This window comes from Oncorhynchus mykiss, chromosome 11 (genome assembly GCF_013265735.2).
Source record: "Oncorhynchus mykiss isolate Arlee chromosome 11, USDA_OmykA_1.1, whole genome shotgun sequence".
In the NCBI taxonomy this organism is placed as follows: Eukaryota; Metazoa; Chordata; class Actinopteri; order Salmoniformes; family Salmonidae; genus Oncorhynchus; species Oncorhynchus mykiss.
The window spans coordinates 52,951,457-52,978,872 of NC_048575.1; the positions used below are offsets into that span (position 1 = coordinate 52,951,457).

At 49.0% G+C, this 27,416-nt stretch overlaps 1 protein-coding gene across 1 annotated transcript in view; it reads right to left on the minus strand.

Annotated features, from left to right (window-relative positions):
* Positions 1 to 1,764: 1,764 nt before the first annotated feature.
* LOC110535946 (nuclear receptor corepressor 2) overlaps positions 1,765 to 27,416 on the minus strand; it is a 128,625-nt gene continuing 102,973 nt past the window's right edge. The window contains exons 20-47 of the mRNA XM_036936316.1: positions 27,309 to 27,416; positions 22,860 to 22,983; positions 20,939 to 21,188; positions 20,201 to 20,248; positions 19,699 to 19,866; positions 19,303 to 19,439; positions 19,092 to 19,191; positions 18,809 to 18,916; positions 18,554 to 18,657; positions 16,908 to 17,058; positions 15,864 to 16,007; positions 15,671 to 15,748; positions 15,255 to 15,499; positions 14,801 to 15,155; positions 14,417 to 14,656; positions 14,003 to 14,251; positions 13,694 to 13,780; positions 13,335 to 13,589; positions 12,971 to 13,148; positions 12,174 to 12,809; positions 10,314 to 10,566; positions 9,954 to 10,153; positions 9,606 to 9,728; positions 9,309 to 9,451; positions 9,162 to 9,215; positions 8,238 to 8,450; positions 7,785 to 7,961; positions 1,765 to 5,055 (exon numbers count right to left, since the gene is read on the minus strand). The exon at positions 27,309 to 27,416 is cut by the window's right edge and continues 307 nt beyond it. Coding sequence (XP_036792211.1) covers positions 4,877 to 5,055; positions 7,785 to 7,961; positions 8,238 to 8,450; positions 9,162 to 9,215; positions 9,309 to 9,451; positions 9,606 to 9,728; positions 9,954 to 10,153; positions 10,314 to 10,566; positions 12,174 to 12,809; positions 12,971 to 13,148; positions 13,335 to 13,589; positions 13,694 to 13,780; positions 14,003 to 14,251; positions 14,417 to 14,656; positions 14,801 to 15,155; positions 15,255 to 15,499; positions 15,671 to 15,748; positions 15,864 to 16,007; positions 16,908 to 17,058; positions 18,554 to 18,657; positions 18,809 to 18,916; positions 19,092 to 19,191; positions 19,303 to 19,439; positions 19,699 to 19,866; positions 20,201 to 20,248; positions 20,939 to 21,188; positions 22,860 to 22,983; positions 27,309 to 27,416 — 5,107 coding nt within the window. The 3' untranslated portion in view covers positions 1,765 to 4,876. The remainder of the gene's footprint in view (positions 5,056 to 7,784; positions 7,962 to 8,237; positions 8,451 to 9,161; positions 9,216 to 9,308; positions 9,452 to 9,605; positions 9,729 to 9,953; positions 10,154 to 10,313; positions 10,567 to 12,173; positions 12,810 to 12,970; positions 13,149 to 13,334; positions 13,590 to 13,693; positions 13,781 to 14,002; positions 14,252 to 14,416; positions 14,657 to 14,800; positions 15,156 to 15,254; positions 15,500 to 15,670; positions 15,749 to 15,863; positions 16,008 to 16,907; positions 17,059 to 18,553; positions 18,658 to 18,808; positions 18,917 to 19,091; positions 19,192 to 19,302; positions 19,440 to 19,698; positions 19,867 to 20,200; positions 20,249 to 20,938; positions 21,189 to 22,859; positions 22,984 to 27,308) is intronic.

Sequence of the window (27,416 nt, forward strand, 5' to 3'; positions counted from 1 at the left end):
ATGAAAACCATAACTGGCATTCCACATGAGAAAGGTTGCCGACTCCTACCGTAGCCTATTGTCGCAACTTCAGGAGAGTAATGGCAGAATCTGCGAAAGCCAGCAGGAGCTGGAAGAGAATGGTTGGGTCAGGTTATGTTTTTTATTCAGTTGATCTAGATCTTTGGCGCCCTCGAGGCATCAAATAGTAAGATTAAAGTAGCAGACACGCTCAATGCATATAGCTGATTTTATTAAAACACATAGGGTGTCTATAATTGGAAAAATACACATAAAAAATGTCGAGCAATCGATTGGTCAGAAGACCAGTCAACCAACATTTTGTTTTGGTCGGGGACAGCCGTAATGAGAATAGAAAGGTTCAGAACTTTTGTGAAACATCACAGGACAGTAGAAAAATAGATGGCAGCTAGAAAACTAAACTGGATGGTGTTCAGAGATATATGGGAGGGGTGAGGGTAGCAGAAGGCTGGGACTAAAAACAAACCAAAGAAAACCAATGGAAAATATACTGTCAGTGAAATGTATGTAGTATGTATGAGCTGGAAGTATTTTTGTCCATTAGTGTACTCCAATTAGGGGAGGGGTGGTAGGGTTAGGGGAAAATAATAAAGGATACTATATAAAAAATAAAAATCACAAGGTCTGGACAGTTAGTGAAGGATAGATGACCTTATGTCCTCAGATCACTGCATTTAACCCCCTCATTAACCAATCATTTGATTGGCAATGTGACATTCCTTTTCCTGTGTTTAATGGTACTCAGTGTGTCAGAAAAGTGGTGTGTGGCAAAGCTATGCAGGCAGCTCCTCGTCACAACACCCACATCCAATAAGAGTTTAGCACCCACTTGTGGTAGCTGGTTTCCACTGCACGGAGTATAAAAAAAGGTGTTCCTAATGTTTGGTATACGCTTGGTATACTCAGTGTATTTACTGTGATCATAATCTTTTATTTTATTTCACATTTCACCTTTATTTAACCAGGTAGGCCAGTTGAGAACAAGTTCTCATTTACAACTGCGACCTGGCCAAGATAAAGCAAAGCAGTGCAACAAAAACAACAGTTACACAAACATAGTCAATAGAGAAATCTATGTACAGTGTGTGCAAATGTAGAAGATTAGGGAGGTAAGGCAATAAATAGGCCATAGAGGCGAAATAATTATAATTTAGCATTAACACTGGAGTGAAAGATGTGTAGATGATGATGTGCAAGTAGAGATACTGGGGTGCAAAGGAGCAAAAAGTTAAATAACAATATGGGGATGAGATAGTTGGGTGTGCTATTTACAGATAGTCTGTGTACAGGTACAGTGATCGGTAAACTGGCCGGCTGCCATGCAGTAGCAATTGAGCCTGGGAACGAGGTTACTGTGATCATAGTTCCTGTTTCCCCTAAGATAGCCGTCTGCGTCATCTATAGTCTAATGCTTTTACTTTCGTTTTAAAAAGGTAGACTCAGCTAAATCACTTTGCCATGAGCAGCACCGCAGATCATTGAGATGAGCGAGATGGAAGACGTTGCTCTCACACACCCTACGCATGTGCAAGGGTTCACTTCACGTGGTAGACAGGGCACTAAAAACAGCAGAGGAGTGTCGCACTTCAACACTCTTGGTCAATTTCTGCAACAACAAACTACGCAGTTTACTTTCTGCAGCTACGTCATATGGCAGAGTCTACCTCTATTAAATAGGCTAATCAATGGGATATACATTTAACACTGTAATACATGACAGTCAAAGTACACAAAAAGACAGCATAAGTTTCAATGGCAATAAGCTTTTTATTTAAACATTAAGGCAGTGTTTTTTTGAATTTTCATTGTTACACTGCTCTCCACAAAGCTTGCTGGTGGGCATGTAGAATTAAACAGTGCGAATAGTTTTTCTGTAAATACCAACCTTGCAGCAAGCCACATAAATATTTACATCTTTTCAGTTCTATATACAATCCTTGCTATTATACAGTGGGTTATAATAATAAAAAAAAGAAATCATTATGCACAATATGGTTGAACATTTGTCAATGCCATCTCTCCCGCCCACCCTGGTACAATACAGGGATCGCATCGGCCATTCGACTAATTCGTTTATCGTTCGTCTTGAATAATTATGTTCATTACAAATGAAAGGCTAACTTCTAGCACGGAGAGTGACATGACAGTAATCAAAGCAAGCAGTGTAAGAACAAACAGAAACCAGAGGGGGAAAAATATAAATCCTTAAAATACACATCAGTACATTTCAAACTGATTCTTCTAGTTTCCTCTGCTATTTATTTAGCTAAAATGTAGATATGGTTCTGTCTTCCTATCATGTCAAAATGTACTGTCACTTTGCTCTCCCAACGACTTCATGAAAAGTAAATTGATATACAAGTAGAGAGGCCGAAACTGTTTTATTGGGCCCAGTTAAAAACGTCTAATTTGACCTCCACCTTGACTGACTAGATGTAAAACATGACCAGTTGAGGTAGCCAGGGTAAGAAGCGGTACATTATCCAGTGAAGATGAAGGGGGAGGAGAGCACAGGCAGTCCAACAACTGTTACACATGTTCATGACTAACAAGTCTCCATCATGACTAACTCAACCCGCTCTCAGCTAGTGGACCGGACAACACACCGCAGTCGCCCTCAACAACAGTCACACTGAGAATAGCTGTGCGTCTCTTGCTTCGACACTCAATACAAGCCATGAACACTGTCATATACCGCGTCAACAACAAAGAGATGGCCTTTAAAATGGGTACAAATTTCAAATCACACATGGTAAATGAACACCAACTGTTGGACTTTTAAACCTCCTCTGAATCAGGATCATGACAGAATATGTGACAGTTAAGAGCTAAGGCTGTGACAGATTTAGAAAAAAAATCAAAACAGGGACGTTTCATCTGCTCTTGGTTTCAACATTTCCCTGCATGGACACGTATAACCCTGGCATGAAGAAAAATGATAGGAAAAAATGAAAAAGAAAATTGTGCGTCACTTGGTAACTTCAGTACTGTATTATGTAAAATAAATGGCACTTAACACTAGAAATATCTTATAACTGTACAAAATCAGGTCTCGATAAGAAGGTGCATCTGGCCTGGCGTAAGGCAGAGCTCCTCTTCCTCTAGACAGTAAAAGATCAGAGGTCAGACTGTCACAACAGGCAGCCCCTAGAGACATTAGGAGTTCCCTCCAAGAGACGGGCTTCCAGCAGGCCAGCTGGGGCTCACACTACAGCTACAGCCAGCACCGCCATGGACCAAGGGGCATAGAAACATTGATGGCTTTCATTTGTCACCTCTTTAATGCAAGCAAATTCCAACTCTGATGCTGGGAAATTTGCCCTAAAGCAGCTTTAAGGTTGGTCTCCACCCACTCAAAGCGGACTAGGTAAAGTTTCACTAGAACTGTGATTGTCGCTGGAGTTTGGGAGCACTAAAGAATGTCGGTGGCAAGACCAAATGAAAGAGATGTTAAAGGAGGACGCCTCCACAGTAGGACTCTACACTCGTCTTCTCCAGTCCATTCTCGCCTGCCCGAAACAGATTCCTAAAAATGCCGTTGTGAACAAATTGACAACTAAGTGCTTAACATCCAAAAACATTCTCAACAAACACAGACGTGGTCGATATAAAAACTGTGAGAAAGTGTCACTTGTCTCTTCGTGCCGTCCATCACACCCACAGACCGCTCTCTCGATTGGATGTCTGGAGACCATAATGCCACCACCGTCCTCCAGTAATCTTTCAGATGTATGATGACATCAGCAATGGACAGCATGTATACCCTGTAAACCCCCGAAGATAGATCATTGAAAATAAGAGATAAACTGACACCATCAAAACATTCACGATCAAAAGTACTAAAGGTCTCGGCTCACTTTCAAACACAGGACTGGACTGACTGGATTTAAACAGGAGAAAAGAAAATAAAGACATTGTTTTCTCCTCCTGTCCATCATCTGATGCATTCTAACGGTAGTAGAAATACACAGGCCGTCTGAACTCAGTGTCCACAGTACTGTACAATAGATGGCATGCCTGGCTACATGCCTGTCCGCCTGCCCTCCGCACAGTGAAATTACCCAGTGTAGGAAGACCACTTCCCTAGCAGAACTCTGTGTGGTTCACACCCTGTCCAAGGGGTCACTGGCAAAAGAGTGAGAGAGACAGACAGACAGAGAGAGAGAGAGAGAGAGAGACAGACACACTTCTGTGCTGATGCATGTCCACTATGGTTGCGTTTGCTGGTCAGAGGCGGCAGCAGGCTTCTCCAAGCTGAAGATCCAGGTTGAATCCCCGTTTAGAGCCCTGACATGGCCGAACAGAGCAGGCTTCCTGTACAAGCAGAGGACACATCCATCCTTGACCAGGGCAAGTGAATCACTCCGCGGGCCAAATGAAAACACATGAGCATCAGATCATGGGGCCGTACCAAGTCCCTTCCACAAACCGTAGAAGACACTAGAACAGTATACAAACAAGCGCATGAGTTGATGTGTCCGTATCAATAAGGCCAGTAAGAGGGGAAAAAATGTAGTAAAAAAAAAAAAACAAGTGATTTGTCCTTTAGAGTAGTCCTGGAGTGACTGCATACACTGAAGCACTAACACACGGAGCAGCAGTGTTTCAGCACACCCCTATCGGTGCTTGTGATCGTCAGTCAGCTGTGTGAGATGGGAGGCCCAGAGGTCAGGTCCTGTCGTACTCCCTTGCTGGGTGGAGATGGAGCTGTAGAGTGGAATGATGTGTGTGTGTGTGTGTGTGTGTGTGTGTGTGTGTGTGTGTGTGTGTGTGTGTGTGTGTGTGACGTGTGTGCCTGCAGCAGCAGTGGAGGTGGTTAGTTGGCGGGTGCTGTTCTGTTCCATGGCAGGGTCTCTCACTCACTGTCAGACAGGGTCTCATACTGAGAACACAGCAGGGGCTTGGGCTCCTCCTCCCAGGACCGGCCCTGGCCCTGAGCCCCTATCTGTCCAGAAGGGGTGGGGGAGGGGTTTGACACCGGCATGCCACTTGGGAAACGCATGGTCAGGGGGTTACACGGGAAGGGTGTTGTGCCTGCAAGAGGAAGAACAGCAACAATAAATCCTTGAGTACTGACCATGATGCCATAGGCAGCAGAATGCAGTTCACACGGTTTAAAGGTGATGGGTTTCCGGTCTTTGATACAGTTGAATATGAGCAGTGAGAGATGAGATGTTGATAGAGATGAGGGGCAGTGAGAGATGTTGATAGAAGGTGAGAGGGGCAGTGAGAGATGAGATGTTGATAGGAGGTGAGAGGGGCAGTGAGAGATGAGATGTTGATAGAGATGAGGGGCAGTGAGAGATGAGATGTTGATAGGAGGTGAGAGGGGCAGTGAGAGATGAGATGTTGATAGAGGTGAGAGGGACAGTGAGAGATGAGATGTTGATAGAGGTGAGAGGGACAGTGAGAGATGAGATGTTGATAGAGGTGAGAGGTGCAGTGAGAGATGAGATGTGGATAAAGGTGAGGGGCAGTGAGAGATGAGATGTTGATAGAAGGTGAGAGGTGCAGTGAGAGATGAGATGTTGATAAAGGTGAGGGGCAGTGAGAGATGAGATGTTGATAGAGGTGAAAGGGGCAGTGAGAGATGAGATGTTGACAGAGGTGAAAGGGGCAGTGAGAGATGAGATGTTGATAAAGGTGAGGGGCAGTGAGAGATGAGATGTTGATAGAGGTGAGAGGGGCAGTGAGAGATGAGATGTTGATAGAGGTGAGGGGCAGTGAGAGATGAGATGTTGATAGAGGTGAGGGGCAGTGAGAGATGAGATGTTGATAGAGGTGAGGGGCAGTGAGAGATGAGATGTTGATAGAGGTGAGGGGCAGTGAGAGATGAGATGTTGATAGAGGTGAGGGGCAGTGAGAGATGAGATGTTGATAGAGGTGAGGGGCAGTGAGAGATGAGATGTTGATAGAGATGAGGGGCAGTGAGAGATGAGATGTTGATAGAAGGTGAGAGGGGCAGTGAGAGATGAGATGTTGATAGAGGTGAGGGGCAGTGAGAGATGAGATGTTGATAGAGATGAGATGTTGATAGAGGTGAGAGGTGCAGTGAGAGATGAGATGTTGATAAAGGTGAGGGGCAGTGAGAGATGAGATGTTGATAGAGGTGAGGGGCAGTGAGAGATGAGATGTTGCTAGAGGTGAGGGGCAGTGAGAGATGAGATGTTGATAGAGGTGAGGGGCAGTGAGAGATGAGATGTTGATAGAGGTGAGGGGCAGTGAGAGATGAGATGTTGATAGAGGTGAGGGGCATTGAGAGATGAGATGTTGATAGAGGTGAGGGGCAGTGAGAGATGAGATGCTGATAGAAGGTGAGAGGGGCAGTGAGAGATGAGATGTTGATAAAGGTGAGGGGCAGTGAGAGATGAGATGTTGATAGAAGGTGAGAGGTGCAGTGAGAGATGAGATGTTGATAAAGGTGAGGGGCAGTGAGAGATGAGATGTTGATAGAGGTGAAGGGCAGTGAGAGATGAGATGTTGATAAAGGTGAGGGGCAGTGAGAGATGAAATGTTGATAGAGGTGAGGGGCAGTGAGAGATGAGATGTTGATAAAGGTGAGGGGCAGTGAGAGATGAAATGTTGATAGAGGTGAGGGGCAGTGAGAGATGAGATGTTGACAGAGTTGAAAGGGGCAGTGAGAGATGAGATGTTGATAGAAGGTGAGAGGGGCAGTTAGAGATGAGATGTTGATAGAGGTGAGAGGGGCAGTGAGAGATGAGATGTTGATAGAAGGTGAGAGGTGTAGTGAGAGATGAGATGTTGATAGAGATGAGATGTTGATAGAGGTGAGAGGTGCAGTGAGAGATGAGATGTTGATAAAGGTGAGGGGCAGTGAGAGATGAGATGTTGATAGAGGTGAGGGGCAGTGAGAGATGAGATGTTGCTAGAGGTGAGGGGCAGTGAGAGATGAGATGTTGATAGAGGTGAGGGGCAGTGAGAGATGAGATGTTGATAGAGGTGAGGGGCAGTGAGAGATGAGATGTTGATAGAAGGTGAGAGGGGCAGTTAGAGATGAGATGTTGATAGAGGTGAGAGGGGCAGTGAGAGATGAGATGTTGATAGAAGGTGAGAGGTGTAGTGAGAGATGAGATGTTGATAGAGATGAGATGTTGATAGAGGTGAGAGGTGCAGTGAGAGATGAGATGTTGATAAAGGTGAGGGGCAGTGAGAGATGAGATGTTGATAGAGGTGAGGGGCAGTGAGAGATGAGATGTTGCTAGAGGTGAGGGGCAGTGAGAGATGAGATGTTGATAGAGGTGAGGGGCAGTGAGAGATGAGATGTTGATAGAGGTGAGGGGCAGTGAGAGATGAGATGTTGATAGAGGTGAGGGGCATTGAGAGATGAGATGTTGATAGAGGTGAGGGGCAGTGAGAGATGAGATGCTGATAGAAGGTGAGAGGGGCAGTGAGAGATGAGATGTTGATAAAGGTGAGGGGCAGTGAGAGATGAGATGTTGATAGAAGGTGAGAGGTGCAGTGAGAGATGAGATGTTGATAAAGGTGAGGGGCAGTGAGAGATGAGATGTTGATAGAGGTGAAGGGCAGTGAGAGATGAGATGTTGATAAAGGTGAGGGGCAGTGAGAGATGAAATGTTGATAGAGGTGAGGGGCAGTGAGAGATGAGATGTTGATAAAGGTGAGGGGCAGTGAGAGATGAAATGTTGATAGAGGTGAGGGGCAGTGAGAGATGAGATGTTGACAGAGTTGAAAGGGGCAGTGAGAGATGAGATGTTGATAGGAGGTGAGAGGGGCAGCAGTACCTGTGGAGGAGGGCCGGTCCTCCCAGACACGGTTGGTGACGGGCGTGCGGCGGTTGGCATCCCCCTCAGAGTGGACAGAGGACACAGAGGGGGGTCTCTCCCCCCCTGACAGGCCAGGCCCGGGGGATTTGGCCTTCCGCCCGTTAGAACGCCCGCTGCCCTTTGGTTTCCCCCCACCTACACAAAAAGAAACAGAGAACACAACGCAGCCCTGTGGTTTAGTGGACAGTTCTATTCACATTTATCTACCATACATCTGAAGTTAAAATTGTGAGAAACTAGTCTAGCAAAGCTGAAATAATGAATAATTCACTTGATTTGTTACACAGTCAGTACTGTTTCATAATGGAAATACTGAGCCCTCTGAACACCAGTACATACAATCCACCCAACAGCCCTGCGACTTGGATTGGAGGCTTATGACAGAGGGAGATTTACGAGGTAATATCACACCTTGCAGTGAGTAAGAGTCCTCCGTCCGTCCATCACTGGGGAGCATAGCGGCAGGCACACTGGCAACCATGGGGTTAATAGCATTGGAGGAGGGAGGGCGCTCCTCGGCCTGTTCATCATACTTTCCCATCAGGGCCTTTCTGATAATGGCCTCCAGCCCTATGGTGTTACCAGACACCTCGGGAGCCGGGTGGCTGCGTATACTCACAGGTCCTGAGAGGCAGGAAGTGGCAGGGGGAAGTTAGAGAGGGCATTAAATAGCGGGAGAGAGAGCGAAAGAGAAACATGAATAGAGGATATGGTAAAATAGAAGACAAATGGAAAAGGGCCAACATGAGAACGGAGGAGTAAGGGAGAGAAAAGGACGACAGGGACAAGAGAAAGCAAGAAAAGGGAGTGAGAGAAAGAGAGTGGAACAGCAGAGAGGGAAAGAAAAATCCAGTCAGCACATCCTCAGAGAGAGATGGAGAGAGACATGTTGGTTTGTGCTGACGCAGCTTTCAGTCTGTCAGTGGGCATTATGTAGGTTATGAGCCTCCAGAGGATAGCCACAGGAGAGAGAGGTGATGGACTCTAAATAACATCCAGCATGTAGCTCCTGCCCTCTCCAGTCTCCTGTGAGTAGCCATGCTGATACACATGCTCCGGAGCCGCAGCCAAAGGCCTAGCTGTGTCAGCTAGGGGATCATCAGGGGAACGTGGCCGTATGTATACCAACTGGAGGAGAACCTCTCTGCTGTACCATGCTGATATATACCACACCAGAGTCACATAAACAGAACATCTAGCTAACAGTCTACCATGCCTAAATCACAGAAAAACTACTACTCTAAGCACATTATACAACATTGTGGTTGAGAGTAACAATAATCCACCACTCCCCACTAATATCCCACGATTATTTCTAGAAATGCTGTATCTTACCTGCAGTGGTAGAGGCAGGCATGTTGAAAATCTCTGTTCCTGGCTGACCAGGATCTGGATGTGGAAACAGTATATTTAGAGCATAGTCTCTCTGTCTATGACTACAGTATCAATGCTGTATGCCGTCACTGTGGTGGTGGGACTCACTGAAGTCGGCGTCACTGCCGACCACGGTCATCTTCTTGATCATCTCCTGTTTCTTGGACTTGACGATGGCCGAGGTGCTCTCAGTGAGCTTGCTGAAGAAGGCTGGGGGCTGGGAGGTGCTGGGAGGGGAGCGAGAGCCCATGCTGTGGGGAGATGACCACATCTAGTTAGTCCGGAGAACTACTGCTTCCTACACTACGGCTATTTCCCTCCCTCCCTTTTTTTTAATATTTTTTTACCAAGAGTAGTCTAGAGAATGATTTCTATCTGTGTGAGGAAGGGAGGGTGAAACCTTACCCCTGCTCGTTGGGGTAGGAGGCCCCTTGTGTCTCTGGTTCAGACATGGCTCCGGCAGGGGACACGGGCTCAATGCCGTCTGTAGACATATTGACAGGTGACACCTTGGGCTGAGGAGGGGACCTGGGAACACACACACACACACACACACACACACACACACACACACTAATGAGCCACTGTGGTCTGGCTGATTATGCAGTCATCTAAACAATATTCAATATCAATTCATGTCAGTAATATTTCAGTATCTGCATTTCCACATAGGATTAAACATAGTACTTATCATGTGACACCCTTAGGAAGATACAGAGCGGTGCCATATACAGTATAAAGTCTGGGCAGTACCTGTCTCGGGCACGATCCCCGCCGGCTCCCTCTGGAGTGTAGCGAGGCCCCTGGCTGGGCTCCTGGGAGGCAGGGGGGGCCTGGGGGGCGCTGGGGGGCCGGGTCAGGTCCAGGACAGAGTTGCTATGGTAAGACTGCTGCATAGGGACCTGCTGCTGGGCCTGCTGGCTCTGCCGGGTGTAGTCCTTGGTGATCACCTCCTGTTCCCCACACACACATCACAGATACAGGTCAGACACAGCATCTCTCCTTCCGTCCTGTCTGCTTCTCATTCCTACAGACTTTAAGAAGAACTGTACGGTAAATGTAACAGTGATATGATATAGTAAAATATATTCCTGTAGTTGTGTGGGGGCTTACACTGATGTGCTGGGCCAGGGTGACCACCCTCTGGCTGCCTTTGACCAGGGGGGACTGGGGCTGCTGGCCCGGGGACAGCCTCTCCTCAGAGGGAGGCCGGTACAGACCGTGCTGCTCCATGGGCATCATCTTCTGTTGAACTGAGGGGACAGGACAATACACACAGGGTGGTGCCCACAGCGCACACACACACACATTAAGCAGCACCACCATGTACACACAGAGGGGACAAAGAAGGTGAAAATTCAGTTTTCTGGGTCAGTTTGAAGAGGCAGCTTACAGGAAGTCTCTAACTACAGTGTATTAGTATTCCCTGTTTCTAAAGGTGAAAACTGACGAGAGCTTGTTGCAAAATTATAGAAAATATATATATTTGTTTGTTTATTTGTTTAAGTCCATTATGTGCAGCATATGGTGTGCTCGATAAACATTGCATAAGTGACACATCTGCTGTGCATAAGAGCTCAACGATAGGTTTCCTGCTGAGGAAATCCTCAAAGTGTTGTCAGCCAGTGGCGTTGGATGTGTCAAGCTACTTCAGAACACTACGGACTTATTTATATACGGAACTCTCCTCAAAGGAGAGAAGCATAAATCACTGACAAGCTTAGCGGTGACATAAAATGGCAACTCAATACTAGGAAGGTGTTCTTAATGTTTTGTACACTCGGTGTGTGTGTGATATATATATATATATATATATATATATGTGTGTGTGTATGATTATATATATATACATACACACACTTCTCACAGCATGTTATACCACAACACTCATCTGGCCTCGACATGCACACACTTTCCCTATAGGCATGTCATAAATATTGATGTGGCACATAGCTTTACAAATGGAAAAACAAGAAAACAATATTGCATTTATAATGATGGAAAAGCCGCATCGAGCGGTTTGCATGTGGAAAAATCAGAATAAATTACAGTGAGGCGTAATAAGGACATGCAGAGATTTGGGGGCCAGAAGCTGCAGCACCCCCCCTCCCCCAGGATCTTTTTATGGGTCTCTCCACCACCCGTTATGCCCTCTCCCTGCCCCCCACCTCCACCACCCCTCCAGAGGATGATCAACGCTGTCTGGAGCCCCGGGGAGGCTGTCTGTCTGTCTGGTGGCTGGTGGGGCGTTATTCTCGTGATGCATCCTGGCAGGCTCGCCTGACCGTTTCCTACTACATTTCACACTGGTTTATATCGACACCGACTGACCTCAGCTTTCTCTTTTGTCATTTAGGTAATCTAGCTAGCAATATTTTCACCTTATTTCTGGAACATTTTGTGAGGTGAATATCTGTAAGGAAGGTGTCATTACTAACTATAAATCAAATACTTACAGAATTACTATACTCATCATAAACCTTCTCCTAACATTACATTGATAGATTGATAACGAGGCTACTTCATTTAGTTCCTAACATGGAACTCTTGAATACTACAGGTGAACTAAGATTTCAATATGAGGGGGGAGGGGTGCCACGTGGTAACGACAGCCACATCCTCGATGAAAAGGAAATTAAAATAAGCAGCAATGAATGTTACGCTGAAATCTTCCAACCACTGAGCCATCTATGAATGACACCTTAAAGGACATCTAGGATCTCTCTCCAAGGAAATACCAATTGGGTTCTTTGTACCATAATAAATGGTCAATACATAGGTCTTTTAATCAAAAATATATAGTCATTGAATAATTTGATTTATCCAGCTCGTAAGCTGCTTTCATCTCCTTAATATTATGTCTATGTAAGCTCCAGTTTAGACTGTTTCTTCTTCTCAATGTCAAAACGTGTTAAATAATAAAAATTAGATGGTCACGTTTGGATATATATATTTTATAGTACTCTACGTTACACAAAAAAATAGCATAGCGTAGAAAAGAACACAAAAAAAATAAATGTCAAAAATAATTTGGACTGATTTGATAATGCCCAACCACCACAGCGTGCAATAGGCCACAGACGGACGAGGGGAGGGTCTGGGTGATGAGGGGACCCTGGGATCCAGAGCGTCTTACCATCACTGGCGCTGTTGGCCACGAGCGAGCCCGTCTCTGGCATCCCCGTTTCACAAGAAATTTGACGCATGATAATCGCGTTTATGAAGTTGGCCGCAGTCATGGTGGTCTTACCGAGTGATCGGAGCTCTTGTTCCTGAACGGACATCGGTTTGTTTTGAGTCTTTTCCCTACTAGGTGTGCCACTTTCTCCGCGGCCAGCAGCGTTATCCGACTGGGGGGGCAGCAGGTGAGGGGGTCGCCCTGAGTGGTGAGAGGCTGAAGAGCCCTGGGGGTAGGGGCTGGGGTAACCCCCTTGGTTAGGGCTGGCCAGCTTGGGGTCAGATTTGCTGGAGGATATAGAGGGCCCATGTTGGTCTTGGGTGTGTTTGGGAAGGCCTCCCCTACTCTTGCCCCCATCCCGGCCCATTTCCTTAGAGTCCATGCTTTGTTGGTAGGCGTAGCCTGGGTAGCGATTTGAGCCTGGCATGGACCTGTGAGAGGAAAACAAAATCACTAAAACAGTCAGTAAACATGCCAACCACAGATGAACCTCCACCACAGTCTGCACATCTTATTTAGAAGGCACCTGCAGTAGGAGATACTTAGCCATTTATCCAACCATGTATGTCATGCATGTCACCAAGCAGGTTACCTTAGCACAGAGGGGTTGTTGTGGTCGCTGACAGGCAGACTCTTGCCCCCAGTGTTGTGCAGGACGCTGGGCCTCTGCTGGACACTGTCCTGGGTGCGAGGGGACACCGGGGAGTGCTGGTGGCCATAGCCAGAGTGGGAGGAGGGCCTGACACTACCACCTGAGCTGTGCTCTGTACCTGAGGAAGGGAGGGTAAAGATATATTACACACAGCACAGAGCTCATATCATCTCATAAAACAGCAGCATAGACATCCAACACAGACCATGTGCAGTAAATGTACTACTATCATGGTAATAACATAATAGTGTAATAATTGAATAGCAGACAGACAGACAGTGAGTGGGTCGATATCTTTACACACCTGGTCTCCAGATGGGGGCGTGTTCCACGTTGCCGTGAGAGATCCCCTTTTCTCTGTCCCTGTCCCGCTCTCTCTCCCGCTCTCTGTCTCTGTCCCGTTGTCTCTCGCGATCCCTCTCCCTCTCTCTCTCCTGCTCCCTGTCCCTCTCGCGGTCTCTCTCCCGCTCCCTCTCGCGGTCTCTCTCCCGGTCTCTCTCCCGCTCGCGGTCAGCAGAGGATGGTGTGCCATGCTGCTTGCTCATGTGTTGGGGCCCAACTACACAGCACAGGAGAGACACAAACAAAACACAGATGAGTCCGTCACACAGCATCACATTTAAAAACACAGAATGCTGGCTGGTGTAGAGTTCAGTCCAGTACCTGGTGAGATGGGAGAGGAGGTGTATGGCTGGCTAGGGAAGGCTCCAGGGATGTAGGTGATGCGGTCCATGGGGGAGCCGGAAGACCCTGCAGAGGGAGGGACCAGGACAGGTAAGTGTGGCACCTGAGACAGATCGATGATCCCTGGGAACAAGAAGAAAGAACAACACTAGTCAAAACTACAGACTGCGCTACACTACACTGGTCCAGCTAGGCTACTTTTTGTGTGTGTGTGTGTGTGTGTGTGTGTGTGTGTGTGTGTGTGTGTGTGTGTGTGTGTGTGTGCACCATGACCAGAGTGAGGCTCACCGCGCGGGGCAGCAGAGTAGGGCAGTTGGAGGGGCTGGTCCCGTGGTGAGAGCCCCCTCAGCAGGTCTGAGCGCTGGGCAGCCATGGCGGCGGCTGCAGGCCACTGGTGCATCTGCTGGGAGGTGATGTAGTCGTTGAGCAGCGTCTGGCGGTTCTCCAGGGCCGCCGTGTCAGGGAAGCCCCGGATCAGGTAGGGGTAGGGGTGAGGGTAGCCAGGGTTAGGGGCCAGGTGACGAGGCAGGTAGTAGGCTGCTAAATGAGGAGGAAGACAAAGAGACCATATAAAGCCATATAGTCACGTACACCCCCCCCCCAACCACACCCCTCCAACAGACAGAAAGAGCAGTTATAGAAGGAGCTCCTACGTAGAACTATACAGTGGACACGAGAAGGGTCCAATCGTGTACTATGTACCTGGGTCGATGGGGATGCCCTGACGCAGGGCAGCAGGGTCAAAGGCCAGGGGGATCTGACCTCGGTACACGTCAGCCCCCAGACCCTGCAGCAGACGCTCGTACGACGCCAGGGATGCCTGTTGTTGGGCCTGTTGTTGGGCCTGCTGCTCGGCAACGCCCGACAGCGGTGACTTGCCGGAGCTCATCTCCCTAGGGGTGGGTGTGGACTTGCGCTCCTGAGGCTGATTCTTATTGGAGCCTGGACCACACAGAGGAGAGACGGGAAGGATGCTTCAGAACACAAACACGGTGGGCTTCACATGAGCTCTTTTCATTTCAACCATGCGTCACAATCAGACAGGTTCTACGACAGTGCACAGTCCGGTGTCGGTGTGTGACATACCTTCATGCTGCCGCTGGCCTGATTCTCTGGACAGCGGGGATCCTCTGTGAGAAGGCCCAGTGTAGGGAGCCCTCATGCCACCCTTGTGTTCCTCGTAGCCAACGGGGCTGTGGTGGGCCTTGCCACCCTGATCGCCCCCCATGGCCAGAGGCGAGGAGCGGGCCATGGAGCTGGCCGTGCTGACCACAGCGCTGGGCCGACCCTTAGGACCTTCCTCGTAGCGGCCCCGCTGCTCAGGCCCCCGCATCTCCAGGTGAGGGGGCATGCTGTAGTGGGAGCGCGGGGAGCTGGCGATGATGGAACGAACGTCATGCCCCTTCCTTAAGCCACCCTGCTCCTGCTTCATTGGAGCACCCTGAAAAAAAGGAAACGCTGAATATCTCTACCAACAGGGACTTGTCTTGCTTTTATTTCCCTGAGGCACAGTGAATCTACAGTGTGGCGTTCCACTCACCTGTGCTATGATGCCATCTTTGCCAGCCTTGGCCATCATCATGCCTTCGGGCATCTGTCGGAGCTCCTCTCTGGGAATGAGGTGGATGGATCGGCCCCCCTCCTTCACGGTGGGCACCATGCCGTCTCGGCCTTTCATGGGGTCAGCCATCTGGCTAGGCCCTCGGGGCGGGGAGCCCTCTCTCTTCATCTGCTTGGGCTCTCGCCTCATGTAGCCATCCTGGGGTTCCAGGTGACGGGGGATACCTGGGGGGAAGAGGAGGAGGAACACAAATGCGCAGGAGTTCAAATTTGAAGTCAGACTGGAACTTTATTGACAATTAACTTCTCTTGAGCGATTGCTCAACTAGGCGATGCAGTGATTGTTCAACAACCCTGATGCAGTGACTGGAATAACACTGTGTATGGAATAATTACCCTGTGAAATGGAACCACGGATGTGGTGGGTCGGGTGTGGGCTGTCTCTCTCATGGGGCATGGCTCTACCCATCAGACCTGAAGTATGTGGGGGAGTGAAGAAAGAGTAGCATTTTTTTCGTCCTTGTAGGACTCTAGGTCTATGTAAAGTACATGCTAGAGCTCTTAGAGGGTAGCGGACTCCTCAACTTACCCTCACAGTTGGCTGCAGACAGAGAGTCCCTCATGGGCAGCCCCCTGGAGATCCCTCCCTCCATGACATCATAGGGGCGCTTCAGCCCCAAGATCTCCCCAGGCTGGCCCCGGCCGTCTTCTTTAGGGTTCTGAGAGGGTAGGCCTGAGGAGAACACACCACAAACAACAGTCAACAGGACATTGAGAGGAGGTTTTAACTCTTCAAGACTAAAGGCGATGCCTCTGTTCCTGTTGTTACAGTATGTAAAAACTTTGGGGCCACTTAGAAATGTCCTTGTTTTTGAAAGAAAAGCACATTTTTGGTCCATTAAAATAACATTAAATTGATCAGAAATACAGTGTAGACATTGTTAATGTTGTAAAGGACTATTGTTGCGGGAAATGGCTGATTTTCTATGGTATATCTACATAGGCGTAAATAGGCCCATTATCAGCAACCATCACTCCTGTGTTCCAATGGCACATTGTGTTAGCTAATCCAAGTTGATCATTTTAAAAGGCTAATTGATCATTAGAAAACCACAGCTGAAAACTGTTGTAATGATTAAAGAAGTAATAAAGTATTTGGAGCATCAGCATTTGTGGTTTCGATTACAGGCTCAAAATGGCCAGAAACAAAGACTTTCTTCTGAAACTCGTCAATCTATTCTTGTTCTGAGAAATTAAGGCTATTCCATGTGAGAAATTGGCAAGAAACTGAAGATCTCGTACAATGCTGTGTACTACTCCCTTCACAGACAGCGCAAACTGTCTCTAACCAGAATAGTAAGAGGAGTGGGAGGCCCAGGTGCACAACTGAGCAAGAAGACAAGTACATTAGTGTGTCTAGTTTGAGAAACAGACGCCTCACAAGTCCTGAACTGGCAGCTTCATAAAATAGTACCTGCAAAATAGTACCTGCAAAAATTTCTGATCAATTTGATGTTATTTTAATGGACAAAACATGTGCTTTTCTTTCAAAAACAAGGACATTAAGTGACCCCAAACTTTTGAACGGTAGTATAAGTGTAGTAGCACGGTGTTTCTAGGTTAGAGAACTGACGGTCATAGGTGAGGATGTGTCCGCTGATGCCCTCATAGACCACATGTCCTTTGGACAGGGCCTCGTCCCGCTCCCTCTCTGCCCTGCTGGGATTGTCTTCCGTGATCAGACGGGTTATGGTCCCCTTGTACAGAACGTCAGCCGGGGTGCCCTGTGGAGGGAGGGACAAACGCAGAGGAACACAACAGCCAATCACCCCACAAGATACAGCAGATGTCAGTTTAACTCTTTCATTGCACGTTGTTGTAAGATGCATATTTGTCCTGAATGTTATTTTTTTTTATTGAGACGATGATTAAGATCATAGGGATCATTTATCGCTCACTGATGCCAATCGGAGAAGTGTGAGGCAATTGTTGTTATGCGCGTGGATGTCACGTTATGACTCAACGACGACAGAGCTTTTTGTCCTGACCGCTGCTGCAACAGAGCCCGCACGCTAAACAAATTCAATTACTCACTACTATACCAGCGGCAGCCTAGTCACATAAGAACAATAACCCCCACACACACTCTGCAGTGCTAACACCAGGTGACAGAATGGCAGCAGCGGGTTTGGTCAGGGCTATTGAGTCATGTCTCTGGCACACTTTCAGTGCGAGTCAGATTTGCGCCATGGCTAGTGGGGGTTTACATAAGCCTGCTGGGAGGCTGAGAGAGAGAGAGCGTGCACAGGCCTGCCCCCCCCCCCAAAAAAACACCTTTCATGAACTAACACTTTTCTACCCACCCTTACTAGCTCTGACTTTTATTCCTTTATTGAGGGAAAATGCACTTACTATGACTGTGATGTGGGTGTCCCTCCTAGCTGCCTTAAAATAAATGCACTAACTGTACATCGCTCTGCTTAATGACTAAAATGTACGTCAAATGATATTCGAGGGGGCTGGGGGGATAGTGCCATCAGAGGCCAGACCATAAGTGGAGGTTTAGGGGGGGTTGGGCTCGTCTCACAGGATCGAGTGGCCTTGACAGACACAAACACCCTTCCTATCTCCCCTATCTACCCTCAGCATCCAATGTCATCAAGGGAGATGCGAGAGACCTACGCACCCGATGCCGCAAAGCTTATCTGTACACACACACACACCTCATTGACAGATAGGCTTTCACTCTGCCTAGCAGTCAGCTAGACAAACAAAGGAGCCGCCGTGCGACATCCCCACCCACTCTTGATTATATACGAACTCTCACCTTTCCCTCAGTTATCTATCTGGGCACATATAATCTCATCCCATTTCCAGGCCAGTTGGCTGAGGGAGTTATTACATCAGGCTGAAGACCGTGCGTATCAGTGACGGGGCTTAGCGAGTGGAGAGAGTAAACAGATAAATCAAGAAGGGAACAGACATGGTACAGTGTGTACCTGTTGCTAGGGCGACAGGGAGCAGTCAGAGCCACGGTTATGTCACACCAGTCAGGATCAGCAGTGAGATCCTGCCTGCCTGTTGCCACAGCCTTTACCCAGCCTAACTTTCCAGCCTGGGCTCATGACCTCTCAACACGCCTGTGTCGTTGTCCTCGTTTCATTTGGAGACGTACAATAAACAGCCCGGTGAGAATTTTAGGCCAAAGCTGTTAGTCATGGTAATAAGTACGGCCCAGTTAGCAGAAGCACAGCGTTGAGGTTGGTGTGTTGCCCTTACCTGGGTGATGGAGCCTCCTCGGTAGGAGATGGGGGAGTCCTGGTGAACTCTGGTCCCAGGGATGCCCTTCGTGATGCTGCCCCCCTGCACCGCTGCCATGGACCCTGCAAATTCAACACATCCAGGAGAACAAAGTCAGGGCTTTACACTGGCATGGAGGTCTGTTTATGCCCCAATAACAGAGCAGAGAATCCGTATGAGCAGAGAACAGTGTCCCGACAGGTGGGTGTGTAGTGTATCTAGCTGTGAACTCACCACGTCCAGCGTTGGCGTCGTGGGGCGCCCCCTGCGTGGACAGGTTCTCTGCCTGGGAGGACGAGCACCGCGGGGACAGCTGCTCCTGCTTCACCACAGGGTAGGGACCTGATGTGTGCGAGTCAGAGGGGTACAGTGTGAGATAAGAGCAGAGAGGAGAGTGTGTCAGTGCAGAAAGCCCAGGACACCCAAACGGAGAATTGAAGGTTAGGACAAGAAGAGGGCAACTCACCAGCAAACCAAGGCTGGGAATGCTGCACCCACTCCAGACACTTGGACTCACCCACTTTCCTCTGATCCATCCAGGACAAACCCATCTGTGCAGGGGGCATCTTCCCATGGTCCATCCCGTGAGCCGGGCTATGCAGCTGCACTGGGGTTCCCTGTGAACCACACAGCAACAACAGTGAGCATAGTGCATGGCAACACTCCATTCACTTCCCCCAATCTAAATGGGTGCTACGGTTCTCTGGAGAAACGTTAGTGTACTGTACCTGTGTGATAGACCCCCCTGGCTTGTTGGAGGAGATGAGAGGGGGTGGCTCTGGCATGTGGAGGGGGCGCACCGCTGCCAACCTGATGCCATCCTGCTGCAGACCAGGGGGTCCAGAGTGGCCAACCTGCTGGAAAGCTGAGATCACAGACAGATACTTTTATATGGATACAAATATAGACAGAGCAGGATTTGATAGGAAATAACAGTTAAAGGAGATTGGCTAAGGATAGCGCAAAGCAAGGGGACATAACAGTGAAATGGGAGCTGGCACCTGAACTACAGGGGATGAGGGCCTGATGATGCTGCCCTGAGGACAACAAATTCAACAAACATTTCCCAACAAAGTACGATATGGGAGCCCTTGTGGTTAGAGAGGGCTTGTAGTAGGACTCACATGAGTTATAGTGGAGCAGGTGTTGATCGTGGCTGAGCTTGGCCATGTCTCGAGGGGACATTGGGTAGGGGGACATGACAGGCCGGCCCAGGGTAGTGGCCCTCAGGTCCTCTGGCCCCACCGCCTGCTTCTTAGGGTCTCCGTGAGGAGAGAAGGCCCGGGACTTATCTGTAAGACGGGACACACAAACACACACTCAGCAACTAGCCAATACTGGCCCTTACCAACACTTTCTGGAAGCCGGGAGCCATCCCTTGGCCAGCACTAGCTTGTTATGCTCCTCCTTATCATCATCATAGCAAGGAGCGCAGCCAGCCACACAGCAACGCTGCTCCACACAGCCATCCCTTGTGTTTAGAGTACAAACACACTGCCAAACCCATTGCTAGTGTTTAGTGTACACACACACAGTCAAACCCCGCTAAGGAAGTGAATTTAGCTAGGCGTGTGTTGGCCGAAGGGGTATGAGTTAGGGATAGAGCAGGGCGGGGTGTGAACCTACGTAATCCGTGAAGTAGAGTCTGCAGCCACCTCTCGTTGCCTTCCAGCTCTGCAGGGACACAGACATACTGCAGCTGATCACATACCCGGTACTCACATCATCACACTCATACATACACCCACACATGTCCATGTGACTCGAATCCCTACACACACAGGCTACCTCCTCAGTTTACTGTATTGCGACTCACACAGAACACTGCCCCCCTCCCTTGCCACTGGGCTGTGTTTTCTCCAGGGTTCATAAGAATAGGAGATCCTCCGTAGTTACATAGGCCTTGGTCCCGGGTTACCTCGGCTTCTTTAAAGGCCCCAGATGGAAACTCTTCAGTTCATCTTGTGTCAACATCTTCTAAATAAGACTAGGTCTAGACAGGTCTAGCAATTAACATGGAGCACAACTCTCAAAGGATATCCAAGACTGAACTCAACAACCCGACACAGATCCCGCTGCACGGGGATACCAAAGATCAATACCAGCACAACACCAAACAGTGTAGAACTGACATAATCCCCCTCAAATCAGCACATAGCCTAATAATCTAGAACCAAGGGAGTTGGGTTTAGACTGAGCAGAAGGATGAGAGGAGCTGAAAAGAGAGCGAGCGAGAGCGAGGGAGCGAGGGAGAGAGGGAGAGAGGGAGAGAGGGAGGGAGAGAGAGCGAGCGAGAGCGAGGGAGGGCGAGAGAGAGAGAGAGAGAGAGAGAGAGAGAGAGAGAGAGAGAGCTGGTGTTCGTACCGTCCTTGTCGCTGGTGGAGGGGCTGCGTGGGCGGACACGAGGGCTGCTGATGTTGTGGGGGTCTCTGTCTCCCTGCGCTGGGTAAGGGTGCTGTTTGCTGGGCTGACCTGCATGCTGCTGCTGCTTGGCCTCCTGGGAGGACTCTCCGTGGGCCATGGTGATCTGCTGCTGGTAGAGAGCCAGGGCATGGGGGGGCAGCACGGCCTTACCAACCCCACCCCGCGGGCCACCCTCCGGGATCTGGGGCATCTGCATAAACAGTAGAGAGAGGCACGGTGAGTAGCTGATACACATACAAACACTAACCTTACACACATCCAGTGACCCTGTTCCTCTTATTGTTTTCCTTAATGTCTGGCATCTTGTTCCTCCTCTGGGTCAATCTATCCCATCTGCTCCAGATGGCCTGCTTATCTAATACAAATATGTCTTTATCATTTTACCCACCATGTTGTTATCTGTGGAAGCAGCAGTATTGTCATTACAGGAGGGCTGGCCTTAATACTACTGACAGGGGTAGAATGACCAGGCTGGACTTATCTAAGGATTTATATGTGACTGTATACCAGGTTGGACTTATCTAAGGATTTATATGTGACTGTGTACCAGGTTGGACTTATCTAAGGATTTATATGTGACTGTATACCAGGCTGGACTTATCTAAGGATTTATATGTGACTGTTTACCAGGCAGGACTTATCTAAGGATTTATATGTGACTGTGTACCAGGCAGGACTTATCTAAGGATTTATATGTGACTGTGTACCAGGCTGGACTTATCTAAGGATTTATATGTGACTGTGTACCAGGCTGGACTTATCTAAGGATTTATATGTGACTGTATACCAGGCTGGAATTATATGTGACTGTATACCAGGCTGGACTTATCTAATGATTTATATGTGACTGTGTACCAGGCTGGACTTATCTAATGATTTATATGTGACTGTTTACCAGGCTGGACTTATCTAAGGATTTATATGTGACTGTATACCAGGCTGGACTTACAGTTGAAGTCAGCAAAGGACTCCATGAAGATGCTGGAGGAAACAGGTACAAAAATATCTATATCCACAGTAAAACGAGTCCTATATCGACATAACCTGAAAGGCCGCTCAGCAAGGAAGAAGCCAGTGCTCCAAAACTGCCATAAAAAAAGCCAGACTACGGTTTGCAACTGCACATGGGGACAAAGGTCGTACGTACTCTTTGGAGAAATTGAAGTAACATCTCAAGACATCAGTCAGGAAGTTAAAGCTTGGTCGCAAATGGGTCTTCCAAGTGGACAATGACCCCAAGCATACTTCCAAAGCGGTGACAAAATGGCTTAAGGAAAACAAAGTCAAGGTATTGGAGTGGCCATCACAAAGCTCTGACCTCAATCCTATAGAACATTTGGACAGAACTGAAAAAGCGTGTGCGAGCAAGTAGGCCTACAAACCTGACACAGTTACACCAGCTCTGTCAGGAGGAATGGGCCAAAATTCACCCAACTTATTGTGGGGAGCTTGTGGAAGGCTACCCAAAACGTTTGACCCAAGTTTAACAATTTAAAGGCAATGCTACCAAATACTAATGGAGTGTACGTAAACTTCTGACCCACTGGGATTGTGATGAAAGAAATAAAAGCTGAAATAAATAATTCTCTCTACTATTATTCATTCTTAAAATAAAGTGGTGATCCTAACTGACCTAAGACAGGGAATTTTTACTAGGAATAAATGTCAGGAATTGCGAAAAACGTCCGACTTCAATTGTATATCTGACTGTATACCAGAGTGGACTTATAAATCCTTAGTTAAGTGACTGTATACCAGGCTGGCTCTCATATGCTCTCCAAGGATGGAGAAGACTAAGATACAGGTTGCAGGGCCTGGCAACAGTGTGTAAAGAGACGAGGGGTTAAGTGGTAAGACTCACAATAGGGGGGATGGCCGCAGCCCTCTGTTTGAGCTGCTTCAGGTCCATGGGCTTCTGCAGGGGGGAGGAGATGACCCCATCATGAGCATAGTTTAGAAGGCTGGGCCGGTTTGGGGACGTCATCCTGGAGAGAGAAATAAAAAAAGGAGGGAATGAAGAGGAGGAAGGAACGAGAGAGAGCGAAGGGGAGGAGGGAGGAGAGAAAGAGAGAAAAGGAGAGCAAAAGAGTGTGAAAGAGTGCGAGAAAAAGAGTGGAGTGTGAGAGAGAGATTGCGAGAGAGAGAGAGTAAGAGCAAGAGAGAGAGAGCGCGAGAGAAAGCGCAGGCCAGAGAGCGCAAGAGAGAAAGCGCGCGCCGCGCGAGAGAGAGAGCAGGCGCTCGAGTCAGAGCGCGAGCCAGAGCCCACAGGAGAGAGAGAGAGAGAGAGAGAGAGAGGAGAGAGAGCCAGAGCACGAGCCAGAGCCCACAGGAGAGAGATCGAGCCAGAGCCCACAGGAGAGAGATCGAGCCAGAGCTCGCGCAAGAGAGCGAGAGAAAAAGAATGAGGGAGGTAACTAGAACACACTTTCTCATTCAGTAGCCTGCCAATGGATGTACCACACATTCCTTAATATGGCCATAGCCGGGCTTCTCTTATTTACTTTTCCCATAAACACGGATTGACCCTGAGCAGAACCTCGCACTATGAAAACACAAAGAGAGCAGAGGGTCTGACTGCTTTTCCATCCCACGAGCCCAACCACCCATCCCCTACTCACAGATACACACATAAAACACACACAGATACTCCGGAACACCCACACACCCCCACACACACAATGAGAGAAACTGGGGCGCACACACACACTCCCTCCCATTGTTTGCTTTGGCACAGAGGGCAACGTTCCCCTAGGCTCTGCCAATACATGCAGTCTGCTGTCATGGAAAAAACTTAACAAATACTCTGCAGGACGAATCCCCACTTCTGTCAGCCCACATCTTTGACACACACACACACACACACACACACACACACACACACACACACACACACACATTGCGTCTGCAGGCAGGCACGCACACACAAACATCTTAGAACTTGGACCATAAACCGAAAAATATCAACAACGACCCAACCGGCCATTTAGAGGCCATTTTACTGATATTGATAATGATAATAAGTTGCCTAAAAAAAATCTGTGAATATAGGCGATTGCTAACAGGACAATTGAGCTACCGCATTCAAAGCAGTAGTAGTCGTTTTAAGGGTAATACACTGAACAAAAATATAAACGCAACATGTAAAGTGTTGGTCCCATTTTTCATGAACTGAAATAAAAGATGCCAGAAATGCTCCATATGCACAAAAAGCTTACTTCTCTCAAATGTTGTGAACAAATTTGTTCACATCCCTGTTAGTGAGCATTTGTCCTTTGCCAAGATAATCCATCTACCCGACAGATGTGGCATATCAAGAAGCTGATTCAATAGCATGATCATTACACAGGTGAACCTTGTGCTGCACACTGCCCTATCCTATCTGGACAAGAGGAATACCTATGCAAGAATGCTGTTAATTGACTCTAGCTCAGCATAGTACCCTCCAAGCTCATCGTTAAGCTCTGAGCATCGCCCTGTGCAAGTGGTGAAGGTAGGAAACAACACCTCTACATCGTACTCTATCATCGTACTCCCTGTTCACCCATGACTCCAACTCAATCATCAAGCTTGCAGACGGTGCAACAGTTGTAGGCCTGATTATCAACAATGACAATACAGGAGGAGGTGAGGGCCCTGGGAGTGTAGTGCCAGGAAAATAACCTCTCACTCAACATCAACAAAAGGAGATGATCGTGGACTTCAGTAAAAAGCAGAGGGAGCACCCCCCTATCCACAGGACCGCAGTGGAGAAGGTGGAAAGCTTAAAGTTCCTCGGCGTACATAACTGACAAACTGAAATGGTCCACCCACACATACAGTGTGGTGAAGAATGTACAACAGCGCCTCTTCAACCTCAGGAGGCTGAAGAAATTTGTCTTGGCACCTAAAACCCTCACAAACTTTTACAGATGCACCATTGAGAGCATCCTGTCGGGCTGTGCCACCGCCTGGTACGGCAACTGCACCGCCCACAACCGTAGGGCTCTCCGGAGGGTGATGCGGTCTGCCCAACGCATCACCGCGGGCAAGGTACCTGCCCTCCAGAACACCTACAACACCCAATGTCACAGGAAGGCCAAAAAGATCATCAAGGACAACAACCACCTGAGCCACTGCCTGTACACCCCGCTATCATCCAGAAGGCGAGGTCAGTACAGGTGCATCAAAGTTGGGACTGAGAGACTGAAAAACAGCTTTGATCTCAAGGACATCAGACTGTTAAATAACCATTACTAGCACATTAGAGGCTGTGCTAGTAATGGTTATTTAACAGTCTGATGTCCTTGAGATCAAAGCTGCTGTTTTTCAGTCTCTTATATACATAGACTTGAAATCACTGGCCACTTTAATAGTGTTAACATATTTTGCATTACTCATCTTATATGTATATACTGTACTCTATACTATCTACTGTATCTTAGTCTATGCCGCTCTGTCATTGCTCGTCCAAATATGTATATATTCTTAAATCCATTCCTTTACTTTAGAATGTGTGTATTGTTAGATATTACTGCACTGTTGGAGCTAGAAACACAGCATTTTGCTACACCCGCAATAACATCTGCTAAACACATGTATGTGACAAATAAAATGTGATTTTATTTATTTATTTCTATTGACTATATATGAACTGCAACTCAGTGAAATCTTTGATATGGTTGCATGTTGCGTTTATATTTTTGGTCAGTACATTAAAAAGTAACTGTGGTGCACTTTGTTAAAAACTTAGCGTTCAATTTATCGTTATCGTGATAGCTCAGATTATTTAGCAGGACAGGGAATGTTGTCCATATCACCTAGCTCTAGTACATATGCACACACCCACAAAGGCCTTAGGAGTTTATGGTTGATGATAGTTGTAGAGTATTGCCACAAATTGCCTGACAACTAAGGGCCTGCAACCCCTCCACCCAGCCCGAGCCCGAGCCCTTCACCTGCAACCCCTCCACCCAGCCCGAGCCCGTCACCTGCCACCCCTCCACCCAGCCCGAGCCCTTCACCTGCAACCCCTCCACCCAGCCCGAGCCCTTCACCTGCAACCCCTCCACCCAGCCCGAGCCCTTCACCTGCAACCTCTCCACCCAGCCCGAGCCCTTCACCTGCAACCCCTCCACCCAGCCCGAGCCCTTCATCTGCAACCCCTCCACTCAGCCCGAGCCCTTCACCTGCAACCCCTCCACCCAGCCCGAGCCCTTCACCTGCAACCACCCCACCCAGCCCGAGCCCTTCACCTGCAACCCCTCCACCCAGCCCAAACCCTTCACCTGCAACCCCTCCACCCAGCCCAAACCCTTCACCTGCAACCCCTCCACACGCAACCCCTCCACACAGCCCCAAACCCTTCACCTGCAACCCCTCCACTCAGCCCGAGCCCTTCACCTGCAACCCCTCCACTCAGCCCGAGCCCTTCACCTGCAACCCCTCCACCCAGCCCGAGCCCTTCACCTGCAACCACCCCACCCAGCCCGAGCCCTTCACCTGCAACCCCTCCACCCAGCCCAAACCCTTAACCTGCAACCCCTCCACACGCAACCCCTCCACACAGCCCCAAACCCTTCACCTGCAACCCCTCCACCCAGCCCGAGCCCTTCACCTGCAAACCCTCCACCCAGCCCCGAACTCTTCACCTGCATCCCCTCCACCCAGCCCGAGCCCTTCACCTGCAACCCCGAGCCCTTCACCTGCAACCCCTTCACCTGCAACCCCTCCACCCAGCCCCGAGCCCTTCACCTGCAACCCCTTCACCTGCAACCCCTCCACCCAGGCCCGAGCCCTTCACCTGCAACCCCTTCACCTGCAACCCCTCCACCCAGCCCCGAGCCCTTCACCTGCAACCCCTTCACCTGCAACCCCTCCACCCAGCCCGAGCCCTTCACCTGCAAACCCTCCACCCAGCCCCGAGCCCTGCACCTGCAACCCCTTCACCTGCAACCCCTCCACCCAGTCCCGAACCCCAACTTGCAAACCCTCCACCCAGCTCCGAGCTTCGACCTGCAACCCCCTCCACCCAGCCCTGCGCAGTCACCTGGAACCCCCTCCACCCAGCCCTGAGCTCCCACCTGGATCCCCCTCCACCCAGCCCTGAGTTCCCACCTGCAACCCCTCCACCCAGCCCTGCGCCCTCACCTGGAACCCCCTCCACCCAGCCCTGAGCTCCCACCTGCAACCCCTACAACCAGCCCTGAGCCCCCACCTGCAACACATCTACCCAGCCCTGAGCTCCCACCTGCAACCCCTCCACCCAGCCCTGAGCTCCCACCTGCAACCCCTCTACCCAGCCCTGAGCCCCCACCCGGACCTAAGCCCCTACCTGTTCTTCTCGGTGTTCTCCGACTCCTCCACCTCATCAGCGCTGCAGGTGGCGCTAGAGTCACTGTCTGCATGGGAGCCAGTCTTGGGCTCGTGGTCCCTCTTGGAG